This window comes from Callospermophilus lateralis, chromosome 5 (assembly GCF_048772815.1).
Source record: "Callospermophilus lateralis isolate mCalLat2 chromosome 5, mCalLat2.hap1, whole genome shotgun sequence".
NCBI classification, from domain to species: Eukaryota; Metazoa; Chordata; class Mammalia; order Rodentia; family Sciuridae; genus Callospermophilus; species Callospermophilus lateralis.
Window position 1 is genome coordinate 136,877,117 of NC_135309.1, and position 13,511 is coordinate 136,890,627.

General features: G+C 31.2%; 1 protein-coding gene across 3 annotated transcripts in view; it reads right to left on the minus strand.

The window, feature by feature from the left end:
• Positions 1–232: 232 nt before the first annotated feature.
• Cdh10 (cadherin 10) overlaps positions 233–13,511 on the minus strand; it is a 106,486-nt gene continuing 93,207 nt past the window's right edge. The window contains exons 8-11 of one of the 3 annotated variants that reach the window (XM_076856178.1): positions 12,692–12,813; positions 7,726–7,834; positions 4,512–4,763; positions 233–717 (exon numbers count right to left, since the gene is read on the minus strand). In XM_076856178.1, the coding sequence (XP_076712293.1) occupies positions 233–717; positions 4,512–4,763; positions 7,726–7,834; positions 12,692–12,813 (968 nt within the window). Of the gene's footprint in view, positions 724–4,511; positions 4,764–7,725; positions 7,838–12,682; positions 12,814–13,511 lie in introns of all 3 variants that reach the window. The other 2 variants (XM_076856177.1, XM_076856176.1) reach the window with 2 other exon arrangements.

Below are 13,511 nucleotides of genomic sequence, written 5' to 3' on the forward strand. Positions count from 1 at the left end.
CAACACTGAATTTCCATAGCTTTGGCTCTTGGAAGTGATTAAATAAAATGTCGCATATATTCCATGAGACATCCTACAGGAAAGAATTAATGCAATTAATGAACAAATTAAGAAATAAATGGGAAAGAATTGTGCTGAGTGGCAGGAAATGTCTCCTGATTATCAAATATGGTGAAGTGGAGACAGTGTCCTTCACGTCGCTTCCTCTTATTGAGCAGAACAGAAATCCAGGTTAGGAGTCTTTGTCACTGTCCCCACCGCCGTACATCTCCGCGAGCTTGTTAAACCTGGGGCCCCACTCCCGGAGGTAATCATAATTCTGGTCTCCTTCGGTGGTGCCTGACTCCAGGGAGCTCAGCGACTCAGCCACCGAGTCGTTGCCCTCATAGGCGTAGGTGGCCAGGGAGTCGTAGGGTGGTGCGGTGGGGTCCAGGTCGTGCTCCTTGAGCCTCTCGGCGATGAAATCCCGCACATCCGTGTTGTCAGGCGCCGTGGGAGTCCTGCGGGGGATAAAGAGCGCTTCTGGCATGATGTCTCGCCGCAGCTTCTTTTCCTCGATTGCTGCAGGATTCCTCAGGGTGCCAATGTCAAAGGCCTGGGTGTCCTCCTCGCCACCACCTTCGTCATTATAGCTCACGATGTTGTCCCTGATGTCCTCCTTGGATAAGATCAGAGGTTCCTTCTTGCGCTGTCTCTTTAGAGCTGCAAACAGTACTACTATAACTTGAAGAAAAAAAAAAAAAGGAGAGACATAAGAAGCCCATTCAGAATGCTATCAAGCAAGTGGGAGCAGGAAAAAGGAGCATGCGTTATTTAGATATTTTTTTACTTCCCCATTTTTTCTTGCACGTTCCTTTTTTTTTTTTTTTTTTTTTTTTTGGTTGGGGGAAGCAGAAAAGGGTTTAGTCAAGGCAGGTGATGTTCAAAAGCCGTGTTACTGACTTATTAAGGCACTGTGGAATCTTCCTTAAATACAGTGCATATTTTTTTCTGTTTTTCTAAGAAGTGTTAGTTTCTGGTTGTTCAGAATATATGAGCCTTGTGTAATAAATAGTAAGAAAGATGTTATACAAACATTAGAAAAGTTGAACTAAGCTTCATGTAAGATCCAAGTGGCTAAAATATGCCTGCATTTTCACATCCTTACCATTCTTAATAAGGCATAGAATATTGATTCTGTTAAATAACTGTGTTGATTGATTTATATAGCTTTGTTTCTTACTTTATTAAAAGAAGGCCTACATTATAGGAAATAAGACCCAGATGTTTAGACATAACATGGGTTTAGAGGTTTATGATGCTTTCCTTCGAAATACATATCTTGTAAGAGAACTCCCCCAAATTGTTAGATGACAGTACAACAAGTATATTCAAGTCACTACACTGGATTAACTCCAAATCAATGCAGGGACCTTGGCCAGATACATTTTTATTTATTTTAATTTTATTTATTTTGTTGCTGGGTATGGACCTCAGGGCCTTGTGCTTGCAAGGCAAGAACTCTACCAACTGAGCTATATCCCCAGTCCAAGATACATTTTTAAAAAGTGTGTATACATAAGTTGAAATGTGTATTGCTCACAAAGGACAGTTCTCCACTTTGATGAGACAGTAACAATAAGTATAAAAATAATACTGTTAATAACCAAAATAATGTTAATAACATGAACTCTAAGAGGAAGTTAACATCAAATTCTTCTGATTGCATTTAAATTTCCCACTATTATTTGCTGTTCCCAAACATTTAGATTCTGGTCCATTAAATTGATTTAGAGAAACAGATGGAAATTCAATTACATAGGTAAAAGAAGGGGAGAAATCTTTCTTTCTTATATATCTGTCCTTAGCCTCTTTTAGAAGAATGTCTAAAGGATGGGGGAATTATGATATTTTTGTATCAAGATATTCTAAGTTCTGTTTCCTTATTTATTAACATGGAATTCTCAGACTATTGGTCTTCAAATCTGTGACAGGGCAAAAAAGAAACTTTTCTAATTCTACCAAAAGGAGTTTTAACCCACTGTTAAGTAATCTTGGCCTTAAAATGATAAAAAAAAAAAAAATAGCCCTTGATGAAGACAGAAAGCTGTTTATTATTCAGGTCTTTGGGAAAAATTAATTTTATTTTGCTTAAACTCATGTATTCATGCACCCATAAAATGTATGAAGTAAAGTTTTGAAACTCAGATTGATTATTATGAACAAATTGATTTTACTGAGTCAAAAAGCTTCTAATAAAAAAAATTTAGTAATATTGATTCCAACTCCAAGTTCATTTCCTTGCTTCTTGGAATGTCAGATATAGTGTTTTCAATAAGGGTCAGAGGGATACCCAAAACAATAGTTTGAAGCTAATGCATCTGGAGAGTAAATTTAATCTCATTCTTAACTCAAAAGCAGTTAAAAAGCAATTTACTCTAGGTTATAAAATCAAGAATCATTATTTTAGAGACAAGTAAATCAAATAAAGGGAGAGTTTTAACATTTTTTCAGTGAACACATAAGACAGTGAGGCCTCAACCCAGCCATTATGAGGGAAAAAAAACATGGACAAAAACTCCAAATTTCACTGGAAAATTTACACACAATCACCAAGAAGCAAGGTGCTTTGGTTCAACCTCTCACAAATTGATGGCCTTGGAGAATGCTTTAAATATTTTGAACATTCATCTTAATTGTGTATAAAGTGAAGATAACCATACATACTGCATACATTGTTTCATCAAATGAAAGATAAAAGTGTTTTTCATTATATTATTGTTTACACTGTTTGACAAAATCAACTTAATAAAAGCTTGCTACTCTTGATGTTATTCTTACTGGAGATTTTATATTTAATACATATTTCAGCAGAATGACTGAATATAATTTACATATAAATTATAAAGTCCTCAAATAAATAGATTATTCATATTTAAACTTTTTGATTTAATTAGTATAAAGTCTGTTTCTTGACTTCTCTTAATATGTTTAGTAATACAGAAAAGTCAAATTATAAAAATAAACTTTTATCAATTCTCCCATATTCTGTTAAGTGAAATCATTTATTATTTTTGTTATATATGAAAATACCTTATAACTAAATATATAAAAAAACTTATTATTATTATTATTTTTTTGGCATCGGGGATTGGACCTAAGGATGCTTTTTATCACTGAGTTGCATACCCAATCCTTTTCCTTTTCTATTTTGAGACAGGCTCTCACTAAGTTGCCAAGCTTCTCCTTAAATTGCTTAGACTGTCCTGGAATTGTGATTTTATGCTCAACCTTCTTAATTGTTGGGATTATAGGAATGCACCACCATTCCATTCAAAAATACATATTTTTAAAGGTGCACATTTTCATTTCCTAAACTACATGTAAATCTAATGTAAAGTCTAATGTGTTGGTACACACCAGTAATCCCAATAAGACACTCGGAGACTTAGTGAGAACCTGTCTGGGGGGGTGGGGAGAAGCAGGCGATGTGGGGGATGGATCTCATTGTTAGAACACTCCTGGCATCAATTGCCAGTAAAAAACAAAACTGAAAAAAAAAAAAAAAAAAAAAAAGAAAGAAAGAAAGTTATGTAGAATTGATCATTCCATTAATTTAGTGATTTATTTCATATGTATAATTTACCTTTACCTTTGAGATATTTAATCACAGAGCTCTTGTATATACTTGAAAAAAATGGAAAAAAATGAATCTTCTATGAGGGATTAGCTATATTATGGAATTAACACATATTTTTAATATTCTTTCTGGTTGCAATGTCTTTGTTATTGGTCCTAACTTCACATAAAAAGGTGCTGTCTTTTTATAACAGTAAAAATTGTTAAAATAAATTATTGTAAAGATTATTTTAGAATTTGAAATGAAGGCTTAATTATTAAATTAACTTTAATGTAAGTATGAAAAATTGATAATGAGTATAGTTATGCTGGTGAGAAGTCCTATACTAGATCAAATTTGTGAATTGTGTTTCTAACAGAATGTATCTTAAACCTTATCGTTGTTGTTTTACTGAGATTTGCTGATATTTAACTTTTAGAGTTGAGGTTAAAATCTTATCATACTCTTCCAGCTTCTACCCTCCTCCTGAATTAGAGTTTGGCAGATGATCCAAAATGAAACAACGCCATAGAGTTACTGCAGGGCTCAGAAGAGCAGTGATGGGCCAGCTATAAACTAATTGGAGGTACCAATCATTGATGTTTTTTTCAAGAATTGCAATCACCTATCTCTCAACTTTCCAAAATTTAACACAGTCATTCTGCCCTCAACCCTTCTTGCTTTCTCATTACTTATTTCATATATTGTAATGACAGTATGAAAGCTGCTTTTTTACATTTTGATTCACATCTGAATGATGAAAAGTTTCATTGCTTCTATATTCTGGCTGGATATCCTAAAACTTTTGTGTAAGTTTGGGCAAGGGACTATTCTGATAGCAATATTCCTTGTTTAAAATCATACTACAGTAAGTATCCTAGAAAATGATTCAATTTTCTATAAAGTTTCTTACCCAGCAGAATAATGATGCAGAGGAGAATGGCGATCAAGGCCCCAGTGCTGAGACCAGCAGGGAGGAGCAGGGCTTCAGCATTGCAGGACTGCATGTTGCCTTGGCTGTCACAGGCACATACTCTGATGGTCAGTGTGCCTGTGCTGCTCTGAATTGGGTAATCATTGTCTGAGATCACCACAGGCAAGAGATAGGTACTTATTTCATGTCTATTGAAGCCATTTTTTCGAGTTAAAATTCTGGCAGTGTTATCTAAAATAAATTTTAACACATTACAAATGTTTGTTTCGTATAGTAAACTGATAACTCATGGTGATAACCAGGACTGTATATATAAATAAAACTCTCTTCATAAAAAAATGTAAAACATTATAAAGTTTTCTATTACATATGCACAATGACATTAAACAAGACAAATAAGATAGTTCAAGGAATCTAACATTATGGATTGAGTACTAACTAGCTTTTCAAAAATTATCCCATAGTATTTTCAAAATGGTGAGTTTGTATAAGTAAATATCAAGTTTACATAGATGAGAAGTTTTTTATTGTTTTCTGAAAATCTGCTTTGTAGACCAAAAGAAAATATTATTTTCTTTCATTTATTCATTTACACATACAGCATATCTCAATCCAATATTCATGAAGAAAATAGGATTGGATACATTGTAAGCATTGTTACATTGTTTAAAGCAATAAAATAGACAAAATCCATGAAGAATCTCAATATATACCCAGCAGCATGCAAATTATTTAACATTTCTGAGCATTGATTTCCACTCATTCAAACAAACACATAACTTAAAGGATGTATTTAACTGAAAGTAATAACAGAAAGCCTGGGCTAACTCTTAGAAGTTTCTAATGAAGTTCCAGACTGAAGTAAAGATTTAATAAAGACAAATATCCCACTACCTAGCATATTATACTACTGACTTTTTCTTTACCTGTTAATTCACCTAGTATTCTCACATGGAATTTGTGGGGTTAAAATGAAAAAAGACTTCTATCCCCAAACAAGTAGTATTTAAAAAATAATTGGTATGATAGTTTCTATCCCGGTTGTTTGCCCAGAGAAGTTAGTTTTGTTTAGTCAGCCCTGCAGAGTTGTTTAAAATGCCAATATAGGGAGGGAGTCAGTGAGCTGCTAAATCAAACAAACAGGAGAGAAAAAAAATAGTGGTAATCTGTTGCAGGTACAGTGGTTGAATACAAAATAATTTATTCCTTAATTATGAGTTGGAACTTAATGATACCAGTTAACTACATAAGCTGGGAAAGCAGACTAACAAAATAACATGCACATAAACAAATTTTAAAATTTATCTTTCAATAACTATTTTTTCCCCTGAAATATCCTAAGATAATATGAGCATATATATATGGTACTTTTAGAATCTTGCTTGTCTAATTTTTAATTTTTTTTAACAAATGTTTGAACCTTAGTTTTGTAATAGTTTTGACAGGTGGAGGGACCAAATAAAGTTTGACTCATTTCAAATTATTTTATGGAATATTTAGAAATTCATGATATAATTTTTGACCTATGATAGAATAAACAAAATTAATTTTAAACAGGAATAACCTAGAAATAAGGGAGTTTAAGGCAAATATTAATAAATACAAGGCTAGAAAATTAACACTAAGGTGGTATATATGCTATTTCATATATCAGTATCACAGCATCATTAATTTTACATGATTAGGCTAAATATTCTGGTTTATATTCTGTGGGCTTATTTCCTGCTTTGAGTACCGTATATAGATTAAAGAACTCTTGGTAATATTTGTCAAAAATTAATTAAGGCTGGTCTTGAGTGGTTTCCCCAATAACTTTGAAATGCCATGCTAAGACAATACTATTTCATGTCTATATCACTTTTTAATAACCAGTGCTCAGTTTCACTGGAGCAGGGAGAAAATTAAAATACAACTAGAAGCAGGCACTGTCAATTCAATACTGTAAATTCAGTACTAGGGACAGCTCCAGTCTAAATTCAGTGTTTGATTACTGTCATGTATAAACAACAACAACAAAACTCAATGTATCTGTTGCCAGGTTCAGCAAATTAAAAAGTAGGATGTTGTTTATCTCTAATTCAGACTTAATCTCTAATTCATATTTCATATGAATGTCTACAATTCATGTTTAGAAATTAAATATTCATTCTGCATTTTGACTGCCACCTTCATGTTAATTTTTTCAACTTGATAACTTTAGGTGTTTGGAGTGATAGAAAACATGAACATTTTAATAAATTCATATTTAATAAAAAACAGATGTTTACAATAGATACTCCCCCTTTCAGTTGGTTTTTGCTAAGATTCTACCAGATGAAATAGCTTGAATAAAGGTTGGCACAATGTAAAATGACCTATTATCTTAAACTATTTGCTGGTACTTTGAAAAATACCTAGATTCTGATTCTGCCAACACACATCATGCATTGTGAAGAAAGCACTACATACATGCCAATGTGGTTATGAGGCTTATTTAAAAATACACAAATCTGCAGCCATTCTAAAACTCATGTCTTGCATAGTTAGCTTTACATAAAATACAATAAGTCGAGTAGGGATCTGACAACATAATTTTGTTTAACTAGAATGACTCCAATGACATATTTATCAGGGAACAGAGCTGTTCAACTTTTAAACAATCATAATTATTCTGTAAAATGTGTTTTATTTTTGTGAGACTATGAGAAAAATTAATTTCTGAAAAATAAAATTTGTATACTATAAGGACAACAGCATATCTTGCAATGCCTTTGCACCATATTTTCTAAGGGGCTAGTGAGGCTACATCACATTCTTACTTTTCCTTTATGCCTACTTGGCTTCAATAAACCTGCTGCTATTCAATCTCATCAGAATTTGCATAACACTTTCACTGAGTTACTTATTTCTCCATTCATATTTTCTATACCTTTTCTTAGGCAAAGTGATTATTTCTAGCCTTTCTAATCATTTCAACATCAATCTCATTGTTCATATCTACACAGACACTTCTCTCATATAGTTTATTAAATGAAAGAGAGCTAACATTTTCAAACAAGACATTATCATGAAATATCATTAACTATCAGATAAAAACAAAATTTCATAATGCAGATCAATAAATTGATAGATCATGTATATTATAATAGTTACTTTAGAAGAAATTTCCAGTTAATGTCATGTTATATCATAATGAACAAGTTCTAAAACTTACCTTCATTATCCTGTACTGTGAAGTTTGGATTGACAGCAGCTAAACTGAAGAAAAATTTCTGACCACCTAAAGGGTCATCTTTGTCTACTGCACTTATAGTCTGTATTAGCTGTAGGAGAGAGAAATATTATATAGTCATCAAACATACACATGTATAATCTGCTTTTGTAATACATAATTTTAAAAAATTTGCTTTGTAGAAAAATTTAAAAGAATTTATTTGGTTCATGGTGAATAAATCTTAATGATCATTTTCTTTTTAATGATATTTCTCTTCTACCACTCAGTCCCACTTATTTTTCTCTCATAAATATTGTCTTTTCCTTCAAAATGGTAAGTTATAAGATATTATATTTTTTTGAGGGTTTCTATATTTAAATGTAGAACCAGTATGTTATTTCACATAAATCTAAACATTGATTGGGAAGAGTTGATCTGATGTAGGAAAAATTGTGGAAATAAAAATATTGCTTTGCTCCTCCCCAAAGTTAGGTGAAACATAATAAAAGAAAATAGATACTTCATACATAATGTTGAATATAAATTATACAAAGAAAAGTTTATATATTATTTTCTACTATAATAGCAATAGTTTGCTTCATTTGCACTTTAAATACAATTATATATTTTTAAATTCAAGATGTATTATATGGGGAAATGGTAATTGGTTTTAATATAAGAGTTAATAAAAAACTGTCTGATAACAGTGGAAAATTTAATGGTTTATACATAATCATATCATTTTTTTGATATAGTATATGATTGATACTATATAAATATATAATATATGTAACAGTTATGTATTTGGGTCGGTATATAATTTCTTTATTCTTTAAGTTACATATGAAATAATTTTTTTGTTTTTAAAAAATATTTAAATTATTATCAGGGTTTCAAAAGTTGCTTCTTATGCATATTGATGTCTATTTATGCCTGTAAAAATCATCTAATATGCTTAATTAAAAGGAATATGCTTTTTAATGCATCAATTCAATTTAACTTTGTGTGAATAGTTGGTGGAAATATTTGTTGCTGAGATTTTCTTGATTTAATTAGGGATTTCAAGTTTAAAACATTAAACAAAACAAGAAATAAATGAAGAGATCATTATAACCATTCTTATTTTCTTTCAAAGTTTGCTACATCAACAGAAATGTGAAAAATTTCAAGTATTAACTTTTAAAATTATAATTTTACTCATTTATCAAAAATGACACAAGAATTTAATTAAGACATGCAAAAATATGTTTTTATCTAGAAATAAGCATCAAAAATTATTTAAAACTAACTTAGTTTAAAACAATTTAAAAATATATTTGACTAAATCTTATTTATAATAAGATTAAATAGAAGCCAGACTTATAAAATATAAAAATGGTATAGGAGTTAAAGATAAAAACATAAAAAAGGTATTTAAACTACTCAGGAATTATTAATTCCTTTACCAAAGAATTTCTTAACTGATTTGTATCTATCAAATATACTTAAAAGATTTATTTTTAAAATTTTGATTCATAAGAGTATATTGAAGAGAAATAAATGAAGTAACATATCTTGAAAGACAGTTGAGTAGTTCAAATTCCTAGTCACAAAGATTTCTATATGAATATACCTATAAACACAAGAAAGACCTAATTTCTTTAGAATAAAAACTACAATGTCTCAAAATAAACATATGATTGTAACTATTATTACAAATAAGAATTGCAGTTCATTTTTATCCTCAAAATAATACAATAATACATTTCTGAGGACATATATTCACATCTTTATATATATATGTAAACCATAAAGTTTTATATAAAATGCTCAATGATATTTTAATGAAAAAGTCGATTCATTGATTTAAAAGTCAGTGGTTAATTGATATACTTTGTTATGAAAGGAGTAATTCCAATTCATATTAAAGTTACAAAAAACAGAATCACATTTTGCAGAATACCTATCATTTTAAAATAAATTTTATGACTCTAAGACTTCTCTGTTGCGAATAGAGGTACTGCTTTATAAGATTTTTTTTTGGGGGGGGGACATACTTGGCTTTAGTGTTTAACCCCTTTATTTTCAAAATTTACCTTTCAATTTAACCTTACTTTCTATTCCAATCATACATTCAAAATCACAAAACTATTGTTTGGGTAAGTGTGCCATAAAGACTTGCAATCAATATCAGAAGTTCACAACAAGAAGTAGATAAAAGTTTTCTGCTGGCTCTCTATATGAATACTCAATATTTTATTTCTACTGGAGACAAATCATTTTAATCCAATTGCAATGAAACAATTTATCACACTTAGGAAACAAATGAACACAAGCTGGTGATATCCAATATTCATTTTGAGCTATGGAAAAGAGATATAGGTAATTCTTTCTTAGCTTTTCTTCTTGGCAATAATATAATTGTTTATATTATCATTGTATTTTTACATTTGATATAAGCCTTAAGAATGTTTCAGTGATCATACTACAACAAAATGTGGAATAATGAGTGGATTTTAATGTATTTAAAATTAAACAAATAGTTATTATGCTGTAATGTTTTAGCTAGGAGTTTTTGTTGATGAAAAAAAAAAACTTTGTTTTATTCTGGAAAACTTCAATCTTTTAGCTGCTAGGAAGTAACTAAATATTGTCCTACGAAAACTACGTGAAATGATTTTTGGTTTGATAAAGTCTTGGTTTCTTTCTGGTTTGATATTTGCTGTCAGTGGTATTAGCTTTAATAAGGTGCTTAGTGAACAGTAAATATAAACAGCAACCCTCCCTAGAGAGATTCCTTGGGAAAGGTTCTTTGTGATTAACATGGTATTTTCTTCATCTAGACTTGGACAATTATTAAATACATTTTACCGACTGCAGGAGTGAAGGTAAGTGAGGGAAACCAAAGGGAAGTAAAAGACCTATTGTTCCTTCCTTCAAGGTCCTGTCTCTCTGAAGTAGAAAGGTGAGAATTTAAGTAACCCTGTTAGGCAGGAGAGGACTGACTTCTAATACTTCATCAGTTGCAAACTGCATCCTATCTAAGAAAGTCTTGTATGCTTAGATCAAGGAAGAGCTAAGGCCAGGAAATAAGGAGGAGGAGGGAGTGGCAATTAGTTTTATTTCTGTCTTATCAATTTGTCTGCACGCCAAATGAATGGAATTATTCCCCATGTTGTTTTCTAAGTGCTACTTAAAGAGCACTTAATTTGCAGGAGAATTGGGTGGACTGAGATTCTCTATAAATAACTGCAGCATTCCCAGACATCCTAATCTTCCTTTCCTAGGAGGAGGGGAGGCCAAGCTAATGAGTGATTATCATAAAAGGCACAGAGAAGAAGTTTATCAAATAATCACTTTAAGTTTGCAAGCTTGGATGTCAGAACCTAGAATTCTATCATTCATTATAACATTTTTGTATAAGCAGAACTAGTTTTCAGCCAATGAAAACACGGTGGCATTTCACAAACTGGTCATATTAACAATAACTAGTGTGGAAGACTTGTCCATGCAGTCAATTAAACAAGAATTATTAATCATGTCCTTTCTATCAGGATAGTCAAGGTAGGCTAACTGCTTTTTATTAAAATCATCTTTCATTGGATTATTTTTCTTCATTATGCCAACTAGGTTTTACACGTACAGAAATTCTGGAGCATTACTGAGCCAACTATAGTTAAAAAGAGAAAAGGCACTGGAAAATAAACACAATTCTTTATTTTGTATATTTTGAATACATTTGTAAGTCTGCATTATATAATAATTGAAATGCTTTGAAAAGATATCTCTTGAAAATCAAATAGAATAATCATAGAGGGAGCAATGAATGCAGTTGTAGCAAAATGGGTAATTTATCTCTTAGAGAAAATATTTTAACTTATCTCATGCTGAGCCTGCCAAGCAGAGGACTATTTTGAATGGTATTTTAGGGTGGACACTGTTTCATTAAGAAGTTGGAAGTAGCTAAGTCATTTAAATATTCCCAATTAAACACTTCTATAATATTTTCAAGTTAAAAAAAAAAAAAGAATCCAATTGCAGCCATCTTACCATTTCTCACAATAGACAGGCTATTGAATTCCTGTTAGTATATTCAAAAGGAAGTATTCGAGTTATTCCACAATATAATTTGCATAAAAAATGTAACAAGGACATTGATGTTTATAAAAGCATCAAATGATGTCTAAACACAATACAGCTTCATGATGGCTTCTCTTTCTCTAATAAAATACATTGGATTCTCAATTATTATTTATAACATGCAGCTTCCTTCTGTGAAGACAGCACTCAAAGCAATTAAGAACAGTCTTTTCAGCCATATATTCTGGAGCTTTTTAAACAACAAAATGAGTCCACTGAGGAAAAGATTTAAATAATTATAAACAAAGCTGATGTAGGGAGAATGCTTTAAAGGACTAAAACTGAGTCATTAAGCACTTCACATGTTGGTGTAATGATGAAAACCAATGTATAAGCAAATTCTGCTGCCCTACTTCAAAATGTATTTGCACATTTATCTGAATATTGATGGAATGCTTCAAAGATTCCATGCATTTGTTGCTGGGTTTTCACCAACTTTCATTCCCATTTCTCTAGCAATTTCAATATTTGCCTAATGGTACAGCAGAGGATTCTAGTTTGCTCATGTTTTCGAGGGCTTTAAATGTTGAAGTTGTGGGGCTGGGGATGTGGCTCAAGCGGTAGCGTGCTCGCCTGGCAGGTGCAGGGCGCTGAAGTTGTTTCTATACATTTGTGTGCAAATGATAATGTCTTTTCTTTTACATCAGAACTTTAGGAAGGAATTAAGAAACGTGGTACACTGCTATTTTAGATACTCTCAATTTTAAAAACATGTCACCGTTTTGAAAATATTGCAGGGAGTATATGTGAGTGTTCCTATCCCTTTTTCATTCATTCCTGTCAAGTTTGTGAAAATAAAACATTTAATACAGAACTGCCCTGTGTTTTCAATCTTCCAGTTGCTTACCTGTCCTGGTCTGGCATTTTCACATACAAAAGTGTCATAGAACACAGCAAATTGTGGGGCATTGTCATTAACATCCAAAATTCTCACAAAAACAGCTACACGAGTTGTCTCTTTGGGATTGTCTAGAAAAAATAAAGGAGAATTTTGTTTAGGAATGCATGTTTGTGCACCAGATTTAATTTATATAGGCATCTTATGGATATTTAAGTGCTCACATACTAATAAACATTTCATTCATTCTCCTAACATAATGAGCAAATGCAATGAAGAAATTTACTGCAGGGCCTAATTAAGTAGTCATGAATTCTGTTAATATTGAGCACAAGGGGATTATTTTTACTTTGTAAAAAAATTAACAGTAAAACCTAGTATAATTGAGCTCATATCTGTGTCTTTACTGTCCAAATATACAAGATATGAATAAATGTTTATTACATAATTTTTACATATAACTTATTTAATCTTTAACATTTTTTTGAGATGAAGAACTATTTTTAAATAAATTAGTTACTTATCCAAGATCAATAAATCCTTGTTCTACTAAAAACCTATTTTTTGACTATGATAATTAAAATGTATTCTAATAGTAACATTCAAATTGCTTCTTGGAAATTATAATATATGGCTACTAATTCTACAATGTGATAGAATATTTACCCTGAGATATAAAGTTTCAGACATTTTTTTTAATATAGTCATGAATGATACCATTTCAAAAGCCATGACTTGATTTTGCATAACAATTTATTGGTTCTAAATTAGCTCTACAAACAAATGGCAAGCTAATAATGATGTCTTTACTATAAATGCTAAAATAAAG